Below are 22,712 nucleotides of genomic sequence, written 5' to 3' on the forward strand. Positions count from 1 at the left end.
TTGCCGCCAAATGCGTTTCCTATTTAGCATTTGTTTTGTTGAATGTTTGAGGGGGAAGTGGCAGGGGGGGGGGTTGGGTGGCAAAAACTCTCCAAAATTGACGAACTTTTTGGAGAGCGACGCCTGCGCGGACCGCACTTCAGAGGTTGAATTTTGTTTTTATGGCGCCAACAGTTGTTTTTTTAAAAAAGGGTCTCAGGAAAACAATAAAAAATTCGCTTTTTTTATGGGAATTAAATAAAAGAATTTTAAGAATTTTTTTATTAAAAATTATAAAGCAGATATCGACGTTTATTAATATATTTACTTGATTGTTATACTAATATTCATATATATTTCGTTATATTTTTTAAAACTTACCATTTGGAGCATCAAAATCATGTCAGTTCTTAGAAAAGTTTTAACTTAAGAAAACGATTATTATGGAGGATAATTTTAAATTTATTTCCCTTATAATCTGATAGGTACTCTAGATAATGAAATATCTAATAATAACTTTTAGAAAAACCTTTCATAAGTCATCCATTAGGCTTAGTCATCCTTTTAGAAACACACCTTTGCTGTTGCATAATATACTTTTTCTTTAAAATTAAAATGCAACAACTTTCCTGCTAATTTCGATTATGTCTTTGATACAATTTTAATCAAACTTGCTTGGCGCTATGAGGCCAGTAGTGATATTACATATTATTATATTTACCTTACAATGTAAACACATGTAAAGCCGAACCGAATTCTGAGTACTTTTAAGTACCGAAGGGAGGCAGCTATAGCTCCCTTTTTAGCGGAACATTGAACCCATAGCTCTATCGGCCGATCGCCAACTTTCGATAATAAAGAGAGCCATTTATAAGAAATTTTAGCCAATGCCTTCGTCCATCCGAATACTGTTCTTTTAAGGGATCCAATATCTTTGATATTTATGGTTGCAATTATACAGAATTATACTAGGACAGCCATGGAGGGGAGGGAATTTCCTGTATGTGCGATTTGTGTGACAAACAAGGAGGGCAATTGAGTTGCTTGGGCCAATGACAACAAAAATGTTTGTTGGCAAACAGATCCAAACGAACATACAGTCAGGGTACAACCGATCGATAGATAGTCTCTCTTGGCAAACAATCTGATTTTTTTAAAAGAAGGCATTACTTTTTTTTTGGTTTAAATTAATTCTAAAATATATAAATGCAGATATTATCACTGGGTAAACACCAACCGAAAATCAACACAAGACAATTGTCAACAATTGATACAAAATGCAGATACAAAGATACAGATACAAAGATACAATACAGATACAAAGCAGCAGCAAGCAGCAGGAGTAGCAGCAGCAGCAGCAGCGAATTTTTTATCACTTAGCCGCCACGTTGACGCGTCGTCGTCCTCCACGAGACACACGAGACGAAGGTGTTACAACTCTACAAAATGGATGCCCCGTCTCTTTCGCTGCCCTGGCGGTATCTCTCTTTCGCACTCGGTCCTTTTTTCGGGCAACCAACCGAACAACCAACCACTACAATAACACTTCCAAACAAACACACAGATACTGGCACACAGAGATACCAACTCCCCCTTACCATTTTTTTGTGTTGCCGTTTTTGTTCCGATACTGTTCAGCTCAGTGTTCTGCCAACTGTCGCAAGTTTTCGAATGCCCATAGAATGTGTTTTCAAATCGAAATTGTCGCGCACTCGAAACGGACGCGTCGCGCTCGGCACTAAAAACGCTAAACGATTCTCTAACGGTAGAACGTTGCAGGAACACGGCTTTAAATATCGAGTCTTGAAAGTCTGGTTCACAATTGTTGAATATATTTGAATGCATTTGAATACCTTATGAGTGTTTTGGTGATTAATTGCAAACGAGTTCAGCAAACGATCACAAATCCATGTGCAATATTATTGTTAATTTAGTGATAAATATCTAATGGAATACAAAAATAAAGACAAATAAATAGAGATACTTTTGATTAAGAAACTAAGAAAAAGGTAATTTAACTAAAATAACTAAGGTTTTTTTTATTTAAAAAAGAAAATAGAATACAAATCCAAATAACAAATATTCATATTAGTTCAAATATATGAGAATTTGGTAGCCCCTTTTATACTTTTAGAAATAATAATATGCTAAAAAATATTATCATTCAAATTAAAGAAAAATTATAAATATATAAATTCTAAACAAAACTGTATATTTTACCTAAACTTTAAAGATTATTTAGCTCCTTTTTTATCAATAATGAATCAGGAAAATTAAACTATTTCTATAAACCAGCCAACATTAATGATCGTACTGACAGTATTTGGGATTCAAGTTAACAGGATATCAAGGATTAAAAGGATAGCTTCTACATATTAAATAAATACTAGTCACTTAAAAAATACATCTTAAAAATTATGCTTTCCTTTATTGTATTGTAAATGTAATCTTTTAAAATTAATAGAATTTTAGTACCCAGTTTGCTTTTCATGATTTTTTAATCAAGTAATGAGCTTCAATAAATTGTCTCAACGCTTTTGGGGTAAAAATATAAATTTAAAAAAACTCCTAGATAGATTTTTGATTAAAACAATTATGTTTTTGTAGAAACAATCATTTTTTTCATTATTTATTAAATTTAAAATCTAAAAATAGTGTAAATTTAAAACTAAAACAGGAACCGGAAACTAGCACACGACATAAACTGCCATTTTAGGGAAATCCCCGAAAAATATTCAAAGACCGGCTTGCAGTTTATAGCTCTATCATAAATTCCAAATCGCGACTGAAAGCCCCCTTAAAAAAAAGTAAATATAGTTTAAAAAAAGAACTCCTTTATTTCGAGTATTATTTGCATTTATTCTTTGGAGGGTCGCTCATATGACTCATTTGGAGGCAAAAGGCAGAGCTCCCCCTTGAGGCAACAAGGCATATCTATTGAATACCATTTCCGTTGGCATTGCAGAGACACCACCTGACAATTACCACCTGCACCCCATCGGCACAAGCCCCCCAACCGAGCCATGACGAGCATCTCGGCCCTGCTCCACCGGAGTCACAGCCACGGTGGCATTGGTGGATACACGAGCAGCGGCAGCGGGAGCGGGTGCAGCAACCACAGTCACAGTAGCAGCCTCTCGCCGCAGTTGCCCGGCATTTTGGGCATGGGCCTGGTACCAGGATCCGGGGACAGGACACCGCCACCACCGCAGCCCACCGACCTCGTCATGCCAGCGGCTCCGACGCCAGTGCCACCCAAACTGCACCACCATCATCATCAGCATGGCGGCAGCAGTTCCAATACCAATTCCAATTCAAGCTCCCAATCCCATTCCAATTCAAATCCCGGGTCGCATCACGGCCACGACCACATTAAGAGACCCATGAACGCGTTCATGGTCTGGTCGCGGGGACAGCGTCGCAAAATGGCCCAGGACAATCCAAAAATGCACAATTCCGAAATATCGAAGCGCCTGGGCGCCGAGTGGAAATTGCTCACCGAAGGACAGAAGCGTCCATTCATCGACGAGGCAAAACGATTGCGGTAAGTACCATTCAGTATTTTGGGGGTGAAGGCTAGTTATATTACACTGCAAAACAAAATACAAGAAAAAAAGATACAAGCTCTAAAGCACATACTGTTTTATATAAACTTTCTTAAGGTTTTTTCTCTCAAGAAATCTTCCGTAACTCTTTAATTTTTTATTTTCTCTGTGTAGTTTTGTTTAAAACCAGTGAGTGAGAGTTTAGGTGGTAAACTCTGGCTTGGTTTCGGTTACCGATTTTCCCCAGTTGGGCCAGTCAATCTCCTGCCCGGACTGTCTGGCCACAAAATTTGATCGATTAGCTAAGACAAAGGCTCACTATTGTGAGCAGCTCCTCCTGCATTGTGGAGCACTGTGGGGCCGAGGATTGTGTCCGCTCTGCTTAGTCAGAATTTCATTGGGTCTCTGGGCATATCTTGGGTAAACATTTCCATTGAAGTTGTCACACAAAAGAGACATCGACACATTGCATGAAATACTTTATTCATTTTGCATTTTTTTTACCCCTTTTTAAAAGTGTTAACACCCCCTTAAAGTGTACACTATCCAAAGTACTGGGTATTAACAGCCTTAAGAAGAGAAATTTTTTGGTATGGGAAAGGGGTTAGCATTAGAGTTAGAGTGGTAAAGTATTTATTTAATAAAATTCTCAAGTTACCTAGAGGATTATTGCTGGGTAAGTACAAAAAATTCTTTAGAACTAAATGCCTAACCTAATTTATTATTCCCAAATGTACCCAAAAATAAGGAAATTCTTGAACATTTGTTACTCTAAAGGTCTTGATGATGACGAACCTCTGTGTTTGCACTGTCATAATCCTTTTATTGATTGGATTGGACTGCCAAAATAGAAATGTTCAAAATTTTATGTACATTTTATGACATTTATAAATGAGCAGGGCTCGTCATCCGAAGGGGCTTAAACTAATGGCCATTCCAGGTTTTCCAGCCGTATCGTCGATATCATATTAAAAGAACCCAAATATAAAGATACAAATTTTTTTGTTTAAATATTTGCCAATGCGCGATGATAAGGAAAACAATATTTTGTATTTTTTTTTTTTATTTTTCGGGTCTCCAGATAACGCACAAATAACTGACCAAAGAAAGGAAAACAAGGTGAAGAATTGAAGGGAAAATAAAAGAAAATAAAATCGAAAGTAAAACAAGAAGAAAACAAAACGCACACACACCTTTTATCAGGTTTTTATCGTTTTTTTGTCAAACAAATGTCAACAATTGCGCATTGTTACAGCTGGGAATCGGAATTGGAAATGGATATGGTGGAATCGGAATCGGGATCGGGATCGAAGTCGGAGTGGGAGTTCTTTGCTAAATTGTCAGATAAGCCCCCTATGAGACATAAACTTGTATCTATATAGGGTCTGGGTATGGGTCTGGGTATGGGTCTGGGTTCGGGATCGGGTATGACTTTCTGGGATTTTACGACCTTTGGGGTGGTGGGTTGACTTTTTATGATATCATCAAAGTTTAAATGGTTCGATCTTTTGATCAGTATTCCAACATTTATTCTATTTACAGGGCCCTGCACATGAAAGAACATCCCGACTACAAGTATCGACCTCGTCGCAAGCCCAAGACTCTCAACAAATCGCCAGTGCCGGGCGGTGGTGCTGGTGGCGGTGGTGCAGGTAGCGGAATGGGTGGCTCTGTCGGTGCAGGTGGAAATCCGGCTGGAGGCAATGGCATTTCTGGTGGATCGTCCACGCCGAAGGACATGCAGCCGCAACTATCGCCACTGGGACAGACGCTGCCGCACCTGCACGGTCATCCCCACCATCCACATCATCCCCATCACCTGCACCACCACCATACGCCAACGCAGCACCCGCACCACCCGCATCCTCCGCATCCGCACCACGTCCAGTTGGCCGCCGCCGCCACCTTGAGCGCCAAGTACGGTTTCGGTGCGCCGCTGGAGCTCTCCCTGCCCCGCCTGCCGAACGCCTTCCCCGGCCTCGCCCACTACCCGCTGGATCCCACGCTGGCCCTGGACCTACAGGCCCGCCTGCAGGCCATGTATGCCGGTAGCATCTACCATCCGTGGCGTTACCTGCCGCTTATAAGCCCGGAGACACCGCCCTCGCCGCCCAGCAGCAGCGGCACCGGCATCTCCTCCTACGGTTGCGTCAAGTCGGCCAAGTCCTCGCCAGGATCGGTGACCACCACCCCGCCAAACATTATTTGACCGACTCCATTGCGCTACGGCGCCGGAACCGGCACCGGCAGTACCGCCGAGCATGCCGTTTAGAATCCACTGGGACTTCCAAGGGCAAGCCCCCGGAATCCGCCGAAACTTAAATCCTAATGTTAGAGCCTAGTGTTAGTTGAATATTTGTGCATTTTTCTTGGTAGCTTAAAGTTGTCCATTTGTGTTTTTATTTTTTATTTAAAGATTCAATAGACGCTCTTAATCTTGTTATGTTGCTGCATTTCCTCCTCCAGCTTTTGCTCGTTCGGGTTACGGTGGAAAATGAGATCCTATACTTGTCCATTGTTCGGATCAGACCCTCGACCCTCGGAAGATCTGGATGGCAGCCCTCAGCCTTCAGGCGGGGAAAGCCGTAGGAGCACGTCGCTCTTAAGGAGCATCATCTCATTAAGAACAATGTGCTCCTGTCTTCATCTTGGCCAGCTGGAAGTTTTTCTCCCTGGAAGTTCTCTGCGGAAGGGAAAAGCCCATGGATTCGCAGATTAGGACATGAGGATTTAAACTTGTATCCCTTACCTATGGTTATTGAATGGTTAAGATTCAAGTTTTTCATGATCTGCTCCTCGAGCACATTCTTTTCACATGGTTCCGTTTCCAGCAGAGCACATAGTCGCAGGGAAAGGCAGGAACTAGCACCCACGCCCAAAACAGCTCTTGAAGTAAAGGGTCTAAGTTTCCAGTGCTTGGACCCGTTCGTGCCGCCACTTCTGCTCCTGTATTCGGCTATGTGGTCTGCTGGAAACGGAACGCTATGAAAAGAACGTGCTCGCGGAACAGATCATGGAAAACTTTCAACCCGACCGTATGTAATTGCGTGTGGAGTCATCTGGGTGTATGCCATCGCGCAGACTGCTTTCGATCTAGCTTGCAAGTTCCCAAGTCCGTGGGGAAGTGGGGGACGGAATTCTTTCCATCCAATATTGCATTCGGAAAATTAACCCAATATCACGGCACACTTTCTGCTTGTTTGTACTTCACCCTGCGTATGTTTGGAGCCAAATTATAACTTTATTCGAGGGAAAATTTCGAAAAAAAAAACAAGTGACGAATTATGACTTACACTTGTGATTTAGAGACTCGAACCGAACCGATACGTGTATAAATAAATACTGAGACAATTTCGAAATGATTTGAGACTATAATAATAATGCGATTGAACTGAACCCTTACGTGGATAAATAACTACTGAGAAAATTTTGAAACAGCAACATTGCCTTACGAAATAAACTCTTTCCACGACTACTAGATCAAAAATAATTGGATATTTCTCTAAGAATTTTTCTCAAAATATAGTTCATATGTTGTACAAACCAAAAAATCGCCAAGATGTTCCACGAAATATTTACAGAAAAATGGTTGTCAGAATATCCACACCAGTCCATATTCGACAGTTTTTTGAAAATTCGAAAGAATTTTCTAATTGCTTTCCAATCGCACTCGTCTGAAATCACTTCCTAATGGCCGCTTCCATCTCGCTTCCTTTTATTTCTTTAAAATTGATTAGAAATTCTGTTTTCCTGAAATATTTTACAAATGTTTATTTTCTATCAAAACGGTTTATCAAAAAAGAAAGTATCCTTCTATATCCTGCTTTAAAGTGCATTAGATTTGTTAAGGCATCAAGAAAATGTCCAATTTTGTGTAATATATGATTGTAAAACTATATTTTAATGTGATAAATGAAAATGCAAGAAAAATATGAATTAAAAAACCATAAGAGAATAAATGATTTTTTAGTAGAGCTCCCAGATATAGTACGATGTAGTATGGTAAGTCCAATACCTGAATCATTCCATAATAAATGAAAATCATGGAAAGCAATCTGCCAGGAGTCACAGCCAAGGCCCAAAGGCGTCTGAATAATGATGACAATGTTTGCTGATGCGATGATTATTAGTTTAAATTGCCGACACGCTGCGGGGGGTTGGATATACATACATATATACAAATTTATATCTCTGGGAAGATAGATGGCCAGGATGGCAGGGTGGTGCTGCTAATGGGATTCCTGCACGCCCACTTGTTAAGGCGACCGACTGTGAATGCCTCACCAGTGAGGCGTGTCAATAAAACGCCCTATTCCCAGCCAAAAAACAATTGACACTTTTGTTTCAGCAACGATACAAAGCAGCAACCACCAACTATGATGGGTGGTTGGGTGGCTGGCAATCGCGACAACATCGTAACCAGCTGAAAAGCCGCACATAAAAGTCACACAAATGCCACGCTGCAGCGCAACGAAAGTGCTGATAAGAAGTGCCAAATACCAAGGATGCCTCAACCACCCAGCCAGGGTACCCAGTCACCCACACCACACCACACCATCCTGTCCCACTTACTCCGCCGGGGGTGTTGTTTGCCCGCAAGGTCGTTTTTATAGTGAAAGAAACTCCGAACTGAAATCAGCATTTAATGTTTGCATTTTGACCTTACCTACCCGCAGACAAAAGAGCCACCAGCTCCTGGGCCAGAATGGCCAAATCACTTGTGCGAAACTCAACGAAATGCTACGAAAATATTTACCCAAAGAAATGGTCGTGGAGGGGCGGGAAGTGCCACCCCAAGAGAGCAATCCTGTGGGAACTTATAAATTGGTTGGGTATTTTGGAAGTTTTTAACAAGATTTTAAAGTTTTCGCTTAAATTTATTTAAAAAGCCCTTAAAGTCCTTAAATGGAATATCCTTTCAATTAGCCAACAAATTTAACGAGTCAACTGCTCCCAGGGGCTGCGGGGATAAAGTCAAATGGCTATCAAAACTAACAGACACTCGCTGGGCCACGTGCTGCCCTCGAACTCCAGCCTCCCCCCAGGATCGTGATCTACCCGTCCAGTCACTTGTTTCAAGACAAATAAAAACATTGAATGCCAGTCGTTTGGCAGAACGAAAAACGTGTGAAATAAAAGTTTGTTTGATTTGCTTTGTGGCCAGGAAGTAAGTGGGATGAGGGTCCTTTCAGGACGACGACAGCGACGACGAGCTACTATCGCGATGACAAAAGTAGCAATGAGGAGAATGTTTTTTTTTTCCGAACTCTCCCAACCCTGAAAACACTACTCAAGGCAAGGAATTTTTTGTTTTATTTTGGAAGGATGCTGTGGGATGCTCACACCCACAACTCCCCGCCCCAAAAAAAAGGACTCTTCTCCCACTGCCACATCCTTTGCTATTTCAGTCTTGGCACACTCACATCCGTTGTGATAAAAAGAAATATTTTCTTTTGGCAGCAGACTTTTGGCTTTTGCTTCTTCATTATTACTATATTTATATTTATTTGGTGTACTTTTTCTTTCATTCCCCAACCTCAGTGTTGCCACTCACATTCCATTTCATTTTAGCTGACTGTCTTTGCTGACTGTTGAAGTTGGCCCAGAAAGACCATTACGCAAAGGATATTGTGAGGCCATGAATCAATTGGCCAATGTCCATGGGAAAAAGTTATGCCCGGAAATATGTTGAATCGCCACAGCAATGGCATTCCATTTGCATTTCAATCTTTCTAGGGAGACTCTTAAGGAATACGTTTAATATTCTCGTTGGAGGTCGACAGGGCAACCTAATCGCATGTAATAAATTTTAATTTTTTAAGCATTTGTAAGCACTTTTATCAGCCCAACAAAGAAGGCTCCATTTTTAATGCCAAGCCAGGCGAAAAAAAAGGAAAACCCAAAAAGGATATAAGATTAAGACGCCAAGCCACCGCTGAGACATAAAAAAAAACAACGCCAAGCAAATTAGCAGCCCAAAAAAGTGGGTGGGCCTGGGGTGGTCGGAAGGTGGCTTTCGGGGGGCGGTTTATCACGCCCACAGCTCGTCGAACGGATATCCGACGCATGGAAGACAAACAAAAAAGGCATTAAATCGCATTTAAGTCAAAGCCACCGAGCGGCGACAAAGCGAAAAGCCGAAACTGAAACCGATTCCCACAAACATCCACCACTTCGTCTAGGTCCTGGATCCTTCGGCACTCTGCCGGGCTACCCTCCTCACCAAGGACTACGACGCACGTCTTTGCCACTCGAGACAAGGATGCTTTGTCGAAACTCTTGAGCTTATCACGCGGTATGTTCTTCCTTCTGGAAAGGGAAGAACCAGGCCCGAATTCGTGGCAGTATCACATGGTTAGTATCTTTGGCAGGGACTTCCCAAGGCGAGTTCATTTAATTTGGTAAACAGAAAATGAACAGGTTCCTTGGATTTTATTTTTAAATTAAAAAAAATGTATTAGCCTTGGTTTTCTCGGGCCCATCAGGCCCACAGTGATGGCTATATCTTCCCCAATTCTCATCCGATTCTCAAGCGGAGTACCTTAAACGATTTCTAGATCAATTCTCGGATTCTCATCCGATTCTCAAGCGGAGTACCTTAAACGATTTCTAGATCGATTCTCCACCATTCTGCATCAAAATCCTGAGACAAAATATTTTTCAGTTTTTTGTCTATTTTTGTGATGGGATCCCTTGAAAATGGGGTTTTCCCCTATATGGCCCACGGTGATGGGTATATCTTTGCCAATTCTCATCCTATTCTCAAGCGGAGTACCGATACGATTAAACGATTTCTGGATCGATTTTCCACCATTCTGCATCAAAATGTTGAGACAAATTATTTTTCAGATTTTTTGTCCATTTTTTGTGAAGGGATCCCTTGAAAATGGGGTTTTACTCTATTCCGTTTTCTAATTCGATAGGAAAATAATTAAATATGGGTCAAGAACTAATTCTTAAAGTGAGCTTTGTTATTTTCCAAAACCCGAAGTTAAGCCCGCCACATCCAGGTGTTACTGTACCACAATAGCTGAACTGTGAATTGCGATAAGGAGTCTAGGCACCGTGGCCTGGCCTTATTCTGATAGCCCAAAAACCTGAAAGAGATTACATGGATCGCCTGGCAACAGCGCCAGCTGGGAGCAACGAACAGGGAACTGCATTTGTGCAAATAATTTATAAAATATATATCTTTGGCAACAATAACGGATCCAGCAGTATCGAGGAACCTGAAAATAAAATGGCTAGGCAGGAATAATGAAAATTGCTGCACAAAAAGGGCATTCCCATGAATGTCCAAGGCCGGCGAGCAATTAAAACGAGAGCCATGGTGGCGACTCCGGCGTAACTGCAGCATTCCTTTTTTTTTTTTGAGCAAATGCTTTCGACTTTCAGGGCTGTAAAAAAAGGGATTCAGTTCTGGGCTGCACAAAGGAGCAATTAATGCGAAATTGAAGCTGCATAATTGCTGAACATGCAGCAGCATAAAGAAGCAATTAATGCCGCACAAATGCGCTTGGCATGCATAAAAATGTCAAGTGAAAGAGCCAACAAAAAAGTGCGACCAAAGTGCAGCAGAGGCAAATCAAAGTGGCTTTTTGCTGACCATTTTGACGGAATGGCAGCCAGAGCTAAAAAGCCAAATGCTAACAGGCAACAGCTAAAAGCCGAATGAATCCCGGCCGGAGCTGACAAACAATTGCAATTACATTAGAAAAAAGAAGCAATAGAAGCAGCAGAGACAACAGCATGAGAGCCACTTGAAATAATTTTAATTAATTAAAACAATATTTATTAAAGATTAAATGAAAGTAAAATTTCTAACCAAATTATAGAGTGCCTTCCTTAACTGTTCTATAAATCTTTTGGAGAAGAAATGAGTGTTCTTTTAGAAGAGTCCTTTTTTTAAAATATGAACCTCAAGACCTCAGACCACAAGACTTTCTAGACTTTCAAGGGCTAGCCAAGACTCTATACTACATACATTTCTTGTAGCTTAGACTACTTTTTTTTAAGTGTAACCCAAAACACAACTCCGGGCCACCCACGTAGCGCTTTTAGCTTCCGTTGCATGCCAGGCACGTTGCAAAATTGTCGCAACCCCGCCAGAAAAAAAAGGACACTGCAAAAATCGTTTGGCGAACACAAAAGCCACGGACAAACGAATTGCCAATTTAAATGTGAATAGAAAAATTGCATCGACTCACCCGCATCGCAATGCTCATCCTGCATCCATCCTGGCACAACAGCGCCACTGACGCATCCTTTATCCTTTCACAATCGCCAATCACTCACTCACTGGGAACAATGAGGCAGCCGAATGCTACGTGGCCTTCATTTGAAGGGTTTGAAGACCTTTGACATTTGGTTTCTATTTAGAGATTTTAGAGAAGGTTAGACTTTAAGTTAGAGTATGTTGAGAAATAATAATCAAAACATATGATTAGCTAATTAGTCATCCGACAAATTGCTGAGACAGGTCATTCCCATCATAATTTTATGTTTTTAATTTCTAAGTCTTATCAGTGAAATTTTTCCATGCTCTGATTCTTTGGGCTTCCTTGTTCTTATCAGTGTCTTTATGTTTATAATAAAATGTTTAGAAATTAGGAATATTATTAATAAGTATTTAAGAATGCACTTCAAACCAATGCAAAGTTAATCAAATATATATTCCACCAGCAAACACTGATGGCAAACAAAGTCAGGAGATCAATCAGCAACCAGGATGGAAGGATCAATGCACTCAGTTGAGATGAGATCGAGGGTCACAAGCCCTCGTTGGAATTAGTCCGATCCACCAATAGTCATAAGCTGGTGGCTTCGGGAACAATCTGTGACGGCAAACAGCAGCCAAACAACAATATTTGCATCTTAATTGCATAATGAATGGGCGAATTCTGAAACTGATAAACATATTTTTTAGCCCCCGTGCCAAAAGGCATTCAACCCGAACGAGATAGGCCTACGAGGTGCGATGGGGACTTTTGCTATAAAAACCAGCATCGCATTGGATGGAGTATGCAGTTGCCTGCTGGTCTGTGATTTAGCAATCCAATCAGTTCCATAAGCACATCCAATCAGTCCCAGGATCAAGGATCTTTTTAGAGAAGCCAGCAAAATGAACAGGATTCTACTGCTGGTGGCCTGCGCCGTTGGCCTTGTGGCTGCTGGAAGGATTTCCGTGAATCCCCAACGGATTCAGGGTAAAATCAGTTTAGATAAACCGAACATCACCCCTTATTCTCGCCTCCCCCTAGATCGCATGTCCCAGGAGGACTTGCAACGCCAGAAATTCATTCTGGACATTGTCCGGAACATCCGCCAGCCCCTGCAGCAGAACGAGCTCATCCAGCTGGACCAAGGACTGATAGTGGACAGCCAGAGGTACCGCGGCGGCATCGATGAGGACATGCAGGAGGTGATCGATCTGGACAGGCAGCGTCGCCTCCTGGATGAGCACCAGGTGTACTCGGTGGCCCAGCCCGAGGATGTGCAACAGCTGCGCGGCATCTACCGTCTCCTTGTCCGCGCCCAGGACTTTGACACCCTCAGCCGGAACGTGGTCTACCTGCGCCGCAACATCAACCCCGTGCTCCTGGTCAACGCCTTGGCCCTGGCCATCCGGGATCGTGAAGACACCCAGAACCTGATTATGCCCGCCGTCCAGGAGCTGTTACCCGAGCTGTACTTGAATGAGCAGGTGATCCAGGGAGTGCGTGGACAGAGCCAGCGTCCTTCTCTGATGGACATTGTCAATGTGCGCCAGCGCGCCATGAACCCCATCATGAGCATCCTCATGCCCTGGCGGGATTTGCACATGCAGATGGCCCTTATCAAGCAGCAGCAGGCTCTGAGGAACCGCCAGACCAATCTCGGCCAGAAGCGAGTGGTGGTCAGTGCTGAGACCGCGGGACAGATCGAGGGTACCTCGCTTCTCACCGACGACATTGCCCTGCGAAACTTTGTGCAGAATCTCATCCAGGAGCTGGCCATGCAGGAGCAGACCCAGGACCAGAGGGAGGAGCAAGTGCAGCGACTGCGCGACCAGGATCAATGGATCAGCCGCATTGGACAGCAGGACAGGGAACTAGTTCAGAACATGGACACCAGCCGTCTGCTGCGTGTGAACCGTCGTCGCCTCCAGGAGCAACAGCAACAGGAGCAGGACGAGACCATGATGGGCAACCAGCGTGATCGTTTCGAGCGCATCCTGCGACGTGATGAGGACCGCGACGATGACATCCGCATGGGACGCGTCCAGCTGGAGCGTGACATCGGCCAGGGAGGCATTCGCATGGGAGGAGTCCGTGGATTGCCCACTTCCAGTGTGAACAGCGGCCGTCTTCTCCACATCAACCGTCGTCGTCTTCAGGAGCAGGAACAGGATCAGGAGCAGGAGCAGGTTCAGCCACGTTGGAGGGGACTTGTGCGAGGAGACCGCCTCAGCGAGGGACGTCGTGTTGGCCAGGAGCAGGAGGATGAGGAGCAGATGCGTCAGACCAGATGGCAGATGAGACGTCAGAAGCAGCAAGGCCAGCGCCGACAGGACGAAGACGAGGACGAGATGATGCAGAGGCAGTGGCAGGGACGCAGTCGCCAACTGGGCCAGCAGGGCCAGGAACGCCTTGTTGACCAGCTGGAGAGTGTGAGCCGCGATGATGAGCGACTGGTCCACATTAACCGACGTCGCCTCAACCAGGACACGGAGCAACAGCAGCAAAGGATCATTCCCCGCAGAATCAACTCCATCGGCGAGGGTCGTCGTGTTCTCGGCGGACGCCTGATTCAGGACGAGGACATCCTTAAGCTCATCCGCAGCGACAACCGCCTCGCCTTGATGAGCGATGACGAGATCCTGGAGATGCTCAAGAGGAACCGCGAGCAGCGTCAGAGGAACGAGGATGATGATGATAACAACAACGATGATGATGAGGATGTCGATGATATCAGGGAGCGCAGGACTGGAATTCGTAGCCGTCGCAGCCTCCAGACCTCTCTCCGCCGCCGCCAGGACACCCGCCGCAATGAGATCCTCCTGCACACTCTCCGCCAGCTGGTGGCCCGCCTCAACCAGGAGAACATCGCCCAGGGTCAGATGCAGGAGCAGCAGTCCCAGTGGATCAACAATCCCCGCCTGTCGCAGTCCGAGCGCTATGCCCTCCGAATGAACCAGATCAGCATCGACTCCGTCCGTGGCCGCGAAATGCTGGAGAGGATTGGCCGCATTGAGCAGCGCCTCCAGATGGCCATTGGCCAGGTGTTGGACCAGATGAACATGAATACTCTGAGGGGACAAGTCGAGGAGCAGCGCCAGGTTGAGTCTCTGATGGCCGACGTTCTGTTGGGTCGCCTTGGCCAGGTTGGAATCCTCGATATTGTGCGCCAGTTGGTGCAGGACAACAACCAACAAGTGGACCGCTCCGGACTGAGTGTGCGCCTCAGTGACCCTCTGGTGCAGCACGTGCTCCGCCGTATTGTGAGGATCGTGGACCGTCAGCGAGAGGAGATCCTCGGCGCCTACCGCCAGGAGCAGCTGGAGATGCGCGGCGTCACCATCAACGATGTGCGCGTGGACAAGCTTAGGACTCGCATCGAGGAGCACGACATGGACATCAGCAACCTGGTCGAGGGCGATCAAGTCATTGTGGGTCGCCAGCGTCGTCTGAACAACCAGCCCTTCACCATCGACATGGACATCAGCTCGGAACGCGACCAGGATGCCATCATCCGTGTCTTCTTAGGACCCGGCCAGCAGCAGGACAGCCTCGAGGACCGTCGCCGTGACTTTGTGCTCCTGGATTCCCAGAATGTGCGCCTCCAGATGGGACGCAACCGCATCCAGCAGCGATCCATGGACATTCTCTGGACCACCCGGGATGTGACTCCCCTGGCCGAGATCTACCGCCGCGTGATGCTCCAACTGAGGGGCCAACAGGAACTGGGTGTTCAGGAACTGGTCGGTGAGAATGGCCGCTTCCCACAGCATCTGCTTCTGCCTCGTGGTCGCCCAGAAGGACTTCCTATGCAGATCCTGGTGGTGGTCTCCCCAGTTATCGAGATGGAGGAACGCATGATCGAGCCTGAAATCAGCATTGGCATTGGCCAGGCTTCCCTGCAGGACATCCGCCCTCTAGGCTATCCTCTGGACCGTCGAATCGTCAACGAGCAGGCACTGCTGCAGCTGCCCAATATCCAGCTCCAGGATGTGGTCATCGTCCAGGAGAACTAAGCCCCGAAACCCCCTTAATCGACATACCAGCCGCTCCCTCCTGAAATATCCGAAGATCCCGAACAAATCTTAGTTTTAGTTTAACGAATTTAAATGAATTTGTAGAGAAATGTTGTATATCCTTATATCCTTAAAAGTATACATATTATTAAAGTCATTGGAAGCAGTGCATTTAAAGCATTAAAATTAAAAGGGTTTTTAATATTTAGCTTTTTTTAAAAGAATTATTTACTAAAAAAGGATGTAGTTATCATTCCCCCTATTTTATTTAACTCCAAAACCAACCTGCCTCACAACAATTGATCCTTTTAGCCAGGCCATTTAAAACCCCTTCCAGCCTCTAGTTTGTCATTTTGGGAAATTGCCACTTTTCTGGATCCCTCCAACCAGACCACATTCTCGTCCACCTGACTGGCTTTTCTAATTTCGAAAAACAATTTCAATGCAAATTGCATGTCCATCGACGCCCCAGGATCAGAGTGGGGAGCTGCACCAGCGAGTGGTGGGGGGATTACAGCCAAGTGCCACGCCCCCAAACAATGGTTCTATGGATGGCCAGACAATGCCAGGAACGAATAGCTGGCAGGCAACCCATCCTGGCACTATAATAGACTTTTCTTATTCTTGCCACACAACTCAATTTGCCACAACGACCCGGTATGCACATCCGCATATCTGGTATATATGTCTGATGAATATATATATATATATATAGTCCTGTATAGGTGTATCCTGCAAAGCGCAGACGCCCAGCGAAGCGTCAATTGCCAAATTAATTGGCCGTAAAAAATTGAAAATGAAAATATAATCACACTTTCCGTTGTCGAGTCACGTTGTCACTGGTTGGCTTGGGTCCACAACGGATCCGGTTGCTGTTAACCCCACTATATAGCTATATATGTATGTATGTGGTTATGGCCTTTATAGAATCGTTTTCTCATCTAGCCAGGATTCACAGGTAAAGGTGAGGGAGGATGAGAGTGAAGGCAATGGGCCAACCAAAGAACAGCAGACATTTCACCGCAGGCTTTTAAACGTTGCATTTTTTCCAGCCAGGCAGGATGCAGCAGTAGGGCAAGTTCCTACTCCTGGATTAATACCCTGGAAGAGGCTATATCTTATTATTTCCATAAAATATATTTCTTAAGGGGAGGGTAAGGTATTAAATTTTTTTTTTCCCCCTTTTTTTTTTATTTTTTAAATTGAATGCATAATATCTGAAGAATATTGTGTCAAAATTTCAAGTCAATTAAAGCAAAATTGACGAAGTTATTAGTTATTGACGAAGTTGCTTGCAAACATTTTACACTGGATTTTGTTTTGTTTAAAACTTTAAAGCGTTATTCCCACAACTCACGTTTTCAAAGTCGGTGCCCCTCATAACTTCAAAACTACTGCACCGATCCTTTTGAAATTTTAAACACTATTTCTGGACATTTTTTACGAGGTAACGCTGTCGAGTTTTTTTTTTTTTTGTTCATAGTTTTGATTTTGCAATGACAAATTAACCGATTTTTTCCCAAAAAAAATTGAGTTTTTCACTTCAAAGTCTCCGAAAAAATTAAAAAATTGCAATTTTCAAAAAACCTTTACAGCGTTACCTGGGGCGAACTATTATCTAACGAATGAATTTTCATTTTTTGATTACAAATGATCCAGCACCGAGTTATGAGGGGCACCGCAATTCAACTTTTTTTGGCGACACGTCCGGACAACTGCTACCATTGCCATATTTTTAAATATTTTTTTGTAAAAATTTTATTAAACATTCTTCTAATGTCATACTTTAATATACCGTTGGTTGAATAAATAAATTTTAACTGTGTCGTCAGGAAAAAAATCACAAAAACATGGCTTTTTTCGCATGATTTGACCTTACCCTCCCCTTAAAGAACTAATCTGTTATAAGCTTTAAAATTAATTAAAACATATAATCTTAAAATGCAGTAAGTTTTCTTAAATCCCTATCAAAGAGGGTATCATTTCTTAAATCCTTAAAATAATTATATATATCCTTCAAACTATAGAAATATTTTAAAAAAATCCTCTAAAAAAGGTAGTTTTTTATTCGTTTCCTCAGTAACTTTCAACCTTTTCTGTTGTTTCTTTTCGAGGGGCACAAAATGTGGCACGTAGCATAATGGAAAAATTTTCGCACTCGACCTGATACTGTTTCCCCAGAACTCTGCCGCCTCAATGCACTTTCATTATCTTCGAGTGGTTTTCTCGTACATTTCATTACATTTTCCAGCCAACCAGCCTCCACTTTTATTTTGTATTTTTTTCCATTCTACACTTTTGCATTTTGTAGGTTGAAAATATTGTTTATTTTTTGTCTGATGAGCTGATTAGGGGATTGTTAAGTGAAGGTGGGGAATTACACGAGCTATTAGGCAGGCGCTTAATGCAAAAGTAATTATTTCGCGTTAATCAGACAGAGGCTGTGTGGGGTCAAAGGGTATTTAAGCCGTAAGTTTATCGTTTGAAGGTGGCTGTAATCCAGAAAACCCAAAAACTTTTACGATTAGCGAGCTAGAGCTCTTGGCAAAAAGATAGTGTCTTGGAGGAGGTGGAGCCGAAGGAGTAGGAAATGCTCGTATAATTTATGTTCTGCCACGGAAATTCCGTCGCGTAGTTTTGGCGCGCCTACCAAACTTCTCATGCTCCCCTCGCCAAAAATTCAGTAGCATACTATTCAGCGCGAAAAGTTTGTGGCACGCAAATTAGCGGCCACGTTTGTTTCGCCAAGGGAAATGGAAATGGCACAGCTTTGCCTTCCATCTTGGCGAAAACTTTTTCAGTTATGAATATAAAGTTTATTTATTAAGCAAACAAGTTGGCAGCCTTATCTCTCTGCCGTGTCCTCTGATGGTCCTTTGGATCCTTTTCTCCGAGCCGAGTTCTTTTTGTGGCTGCCAAACAATTTCGCAGTTAGTTGAGCTCTCGAGTGGTGAAGGGAAACTGCCAAATATTCGCATGAATGGTGAGAGGAATTAGCTGAAGGTCTGTTTTTTCCGGTATTTCCGAAGGGGTTTCTCGCAGACTAATAGGTGTGGGTATACTTTAATAAATTACTAAAGACATGAGCAAAGACTTCACAAAAAAATATCAGACACTTGCTAGTTCTAAAATCAATGCTCTTGGCCACCTTTTTCCTGGGAAGACGTGTGGAAAATATTGGTCGGAAGGGTGAAGGCGTGAGCTGCCTCCCAAATCAACAGTAGAGCGGAAAACCCTTCCTCACCCTCCCCCGGCCAGCATTCATAAATGTACAATAAACATTTTCGCAGAGCTATCAAGTTGAGCAGAAAACTTTTGCGCCATTCATGCAGATGTACGCAACACAAAAAATTTCTAACAAACGGAAATGTGATATACGCGAGTCGCACACAAAGGCTAATGGAGCGCTACGGTCTGGGGGATGGGTCCCTGGGATAGCCAACGCCAATTGGTACTGAACAAATATATACATACCATATATAGGTGAGAGGATCTATATAGCAATCGTCTTGTATTCTTCTCCATCTCTGGTCTATTCAATTTGTTTGTGAATTAAAAAAAAAAAATTGGAAAGAAATAACATTCATGCGTTGCATTGTCAATGGGATTTTTTCCCCCGTCACTCCTCTTCGGGTTTTGTATGATTGAAAAGTATTCACAGGGCCTTTATAAGCCCCCAACTACCCACCATCTTAACTGACACGCTTTGGCGCATCGCTTGATAAGCACGGGAGAGAAAGGAGTCCTTTCTTGAGGCTTTCCTTCGAGTGGGATTAAAAAAATTTTTACACAGAGCAACAAGACAGTATAATACCCACAGGAATGCAGGGTATCAAAGAAGTAATAATCTAAATATTAAAAAATTAAAATGAAATCATTAAGGAAAAATATATAATAAATATATATGTACATATATGCAGAGAACTTAATAAATAGGGTATCAAAAATTGGTAACCCCTCCAAAAATACCACACACCTCAACCCAACAGGAAGATCCGGATCCTGTGAGATGGTGGAGAGATTACGGAAACCGGATGGGACGCGGACACAGGTTGAAAGGATGATTTTTTTTGGTGGGGGGAGGGCTTGGTGGCTGTGCTTATTCCCCACTTTGACTTGACAGATTCCGATGGAAAAACTAATAGTTAACAAAAATATTTTCAATTACCGCTGCTGTCACAGCAAAATCAATCAATTTGCAGCCACAGACACGAAAGCCATTTAATTTCTATTTCCAGCATGCAAGGACCTTCTTTCCTCATCCGTTTGAAAATTGTATATTTTAAACGCAAATTGATTTTGTGGCCACAGATTGCAGCGGTAAGTGCATTTCACCCAGCATTTCTATTAAAACACATTTTTTTTTTTGTGATTCCCCCTCCATCTTCTTTTTTTATCAGATTTCGCCAACTAATGAGGTGTGAAAATGTGGAGAATAAAATTTTGTGCTGCGCTGGCTCTATGAACTGCAATTAGAATTAATTTATGGGCGGGTATTCCAGGCTCTATATTATGTTTATTTACGGCTCTATATGGGTGAGTGTGGGGTTAAGCGGCAGTAAGGAGATGCGGCAGTAAGTATGCTATAAAAATGGGATTTGCCTTGAATTGGTTGTGGCTTATTTGCTATTCACACCACAACAATGTAAACAATGCCCACTCGTAGGACAACTCACCCCCGAGGGGTCTCTATCACACCACCCTTGAACTCCCAGGAAGCCAGAGGCGACAGCAAAAAGTAATAAAGCGGCCCGGGCCAGGGTCAGAGTCAGAGTCAGGCATATAGACATACTTAGAGGAATTGGCCACAATGCCAGGGCAAATTTGCAGCAAATCAAAACAAATTCCAGGATGGTCGACAAGCTCACAAAAAAAACCTATACTTTTTTTGTGCGAGACAAAGTTATAAAAGCTAATAAAGTACACTAACATTAGAGGTTTTTTTTAGATTTAAAGAATTAAAAGGATTTTAAGAAAATATTAATTTTATTATATAAAGGTTGATGTATTTTTTAAAATAAAAATAAATCGTGATTACAGAAAAGGGATAAAAGAAACTATTTCTTAATTTTTGACTAACTTCTCCAGCTTAAAGATACTGTATAATTTTTTTTTTAACAATTTTAAAACCAGTAAGAGCGATTTTTGCCAGGTAATACCTTCCCAAAAGGTCCTATACCCACAAAATAAACTTTTTCTCAGTGCATTCCCACCGCAGGACCTCATATTTGTCCATCATAAAAGAACTTTTACCATCAACTTGATTAAATTCCGAAACAATTTATGCAATCAGTTGGACACAACACAAGAAACGCTAAAGAAATAATAAAAATATTCCATAGAAGGGGAAAGTCCACAAAAGTCCATACTGCAATTCCCAACCAACTCAAAAAAATAGAATAAATCCTCCAACTCTTCAATCCCATAGAATCCCAAAACACAATCCCTCTTAAGCCTTTTTGAATATTTTTGACACGTGCGCTGCAATTATTTTGCTACACAAACCGCCCTCTGCCTACCACACCCACCATGCCACCCTGCCACCACCCTGGCCCATCTCCCGCTCCATCTAGATTAGGGCGTGTGCAGCATGCCACGCCCCCTCGATTGCAAATAGAATAACAACAGCAGTGGGTACAAAAATAAAAAAAAATAAAAAGGAAAATTTGTATTGAGGGACTGTGGCAACAATGAACCGGCAATTGATGCAATTCATTGAAAATTTTGATGGCAACTGTTTAGACTAAAATTGCATTAAGTCTCCAAAGGCTTTTTGTGGCTATTTGTTGTAGCTATAGCTGGAACTGGAACTCAAACTGAATGGTGGGCCAAACAATTGCCAATAATTTTCGGTATTCGCGCAATTGCATTCACAGATTTTTGAACGTGTCCGCGTGTCCGCGGAAAAGTATTCAAAAATGTTGTTTTAAATGCTGTGCGATTCTATGCTGCGCTTAAATAATCCACGGAAATTATGGCCTCTGTATATACATTTTAATAATGATGCCATTTGTTTGGCCATAGAATTGTTGTGGCAATAAAATTTGGCTTTGCCACATAATTCAAATTGTTAATCGCGTTTAATGGCGGGCATTTATCAATATTTTCTTCATATTGTTGCTGAATGCAAATTTTTGAATGTGGCATGTGGCATAGAGAGTAGAGGGAGATGGAGCTAGCTAGGGCTGGTGGCATTCTCCTAAAAGCCACCCCCAAAAATTTCAAATGGCTCCTTCGTTTCGGTGGGTTGACAAAACCAAAACAAAAATGGCTGCTAATATGGCTACAAAGTTTGGGGAGTTGGCGGGGTATAACCATCCTAGATATTGGGGGGCGGAAATACAAAACGCAGTGGTCATGAAGCTGCAACAGAATTTTTGGATTCACCCTTCCAACCATAGTCCTGCCCGCCATCTCACTTTTAATGCGCACCATTGTGTCAAGATAAAGGAACGGAAATTAGCACGATAGCAGGAAGTTGCCATCGTCGTTGACGTTGTTCTTCGTTTCATGCCCCCATAGATGCCTCATGCCCCGGGAATAATAATAAAAAAAATAATATAAGAAAAAAAGGGCCAGTGGAGACAACAACAGGGACGAGGATGTGAGGACCTCGCCTTCTTGCAGGCGGGGAATCGGAATTCAAGTCAAAGTCGGACAGCCACAAATAATAATGAAAACGGAAATGAAACACAATACCCATAGAAGGCCACAAGAGATGGCAGAAAGCCTGAAAATGGCCAAGATGGACGATGCCGGAATATTAAAGGTCTCAATTTGGCAAAAATATTATTTAAATTTTAAAAGAAAAGGTTATAATTATTATAGTATGATGACTTCTATCATGTCTCCTATTATAGGTTTGTACAATTTGAATATCTTAAAATACATATTTTTCTTTCATAGTTTTATATAACAAACATTCCAAAAAACCCCTTATCTTTATAATAGATATA

The 22,712-nt window shown here is 42.8% G+C and overlaps 2 protein-coding genes and 1 long non-coding RNA gene across 4 annotated transcripts; 2 read left to right on the plus strand and 1 right to left on the minus strand.

The window, feature by feature from the left end:
* The first annotated feature begins 1,627 nt into the window (after positions 1-1,627).
* Sox21a lies at positions 1,628-5,965 on the plus strand. 2 transcript variants are annotated; one of them, XM_043214074.2, is made up of 3 exons: positions 1,628-1,988; positions 2,945-3,523; positions 5,067-5,965. In XM_043214074.2, the coding sequence occupies exons 2-3, from the start codon at positions 3,003-3,005 to the stop codon at positions 5,731-5,733; spliced, it is 1,188 nt and encodes a 395-aa protein (XP_043070009.1). In that variant the 5' UTR covers positions 1,628-1,988; positions 2,945-3,002; the 3' UTR covers positions 5,734-5,965. The 2 variants fall into 2 exon arrangements, with proteins under 2 accessions (XP_043070009.1, XP_070136079.1); XM_070279978.1 differs by lacking the exons at positions 1,628-1,988; positions 2,945-3,523 and adding an exon at positions 4,918-4,984.
* A 4-nt stretch (positions 5,966-5,969) lies between these two features.
* On the minus strand, positions 5,970-7,083 carry LOC138926302 (uncharacterized). The gene is made up of 4 exons (XR_011442776.1): positions 7,069-7,083; positions 6,818-6,996; positions 6,274-6,736; positions 5,970-6,207 (listed from the first exon to the last, which is right to left on the minus strand). It is a non-coding gene; the product is annotated as an uncharacterized lncRNA (long non-coding RNA).
* Positions 7,084-12,532: 5,449 nt separating this feature from the next.
* Positions 12,533-15,913, plus strand: Fbp1 (Fat body protein 1). Its single transcript, XM_017234391.3, has 2 exons — positions 12,533-12,730; positions 12,785-15,913. The coding sequence occupies exons 1-2, from the start codon at positions 12,646-12,648 to the stop codon at positions 15,754-15,756; spliced, it is 3,057 nt and encodes a 1,018-aa protein (XP_017089880.2). The 5' UTR covers positions 12,533-12,645; the 3' UTR covers positions 15,757-15,913.
* Positions 15,914-22,712: the final 6,799 nt, after the last annotated feature.

The sequence above is a fragment of the Drosophila bipectinata genome, chromosome 3L, assembly GCF_030179905.1.
Source record: "Drosophila bipectinata strain 14024-0381.07 chromosome 3L, DbipHiC1v2, whole genome shotgun sequence".
Taxonomy (NCBI): domain Eukaryota; kingdom Metazoa; phylum Arthropoda; class Insecta; order Diptera; family Drosophilidae; genus Drosophila; species Drosophila bipectinata.

Coding starts and splice junctions, on each gene's coding strand:
- Sox21a (XM_043214074.2), top strand. CDS start 3,003: ATGACGAGCATCTCGGCCCTGCTCCACCGGAGTCACAGCCACGGTGGC. Junction 3,524..5,066: donor GACGAGGCAAAACGATTGCG/GTAAGTACCATT, acceptor TTCTATTTACAG/GGCCCTGCACATGAAAGAAC.
- Fbp1 (XM_017234391.3), top strand. CDS start 12,646: ATGAACAGGATTCTACTGCTGGTGGCCTGCGCCGTTGGCCTTGTGGCT. Junction 12,731..12,784: donor GAATCCCCAACGGATTCAGG/GTAAAATCAGTT, acceptor GCCTCCCCCTAG/ATCGCATGTCCCAGGAGGAC.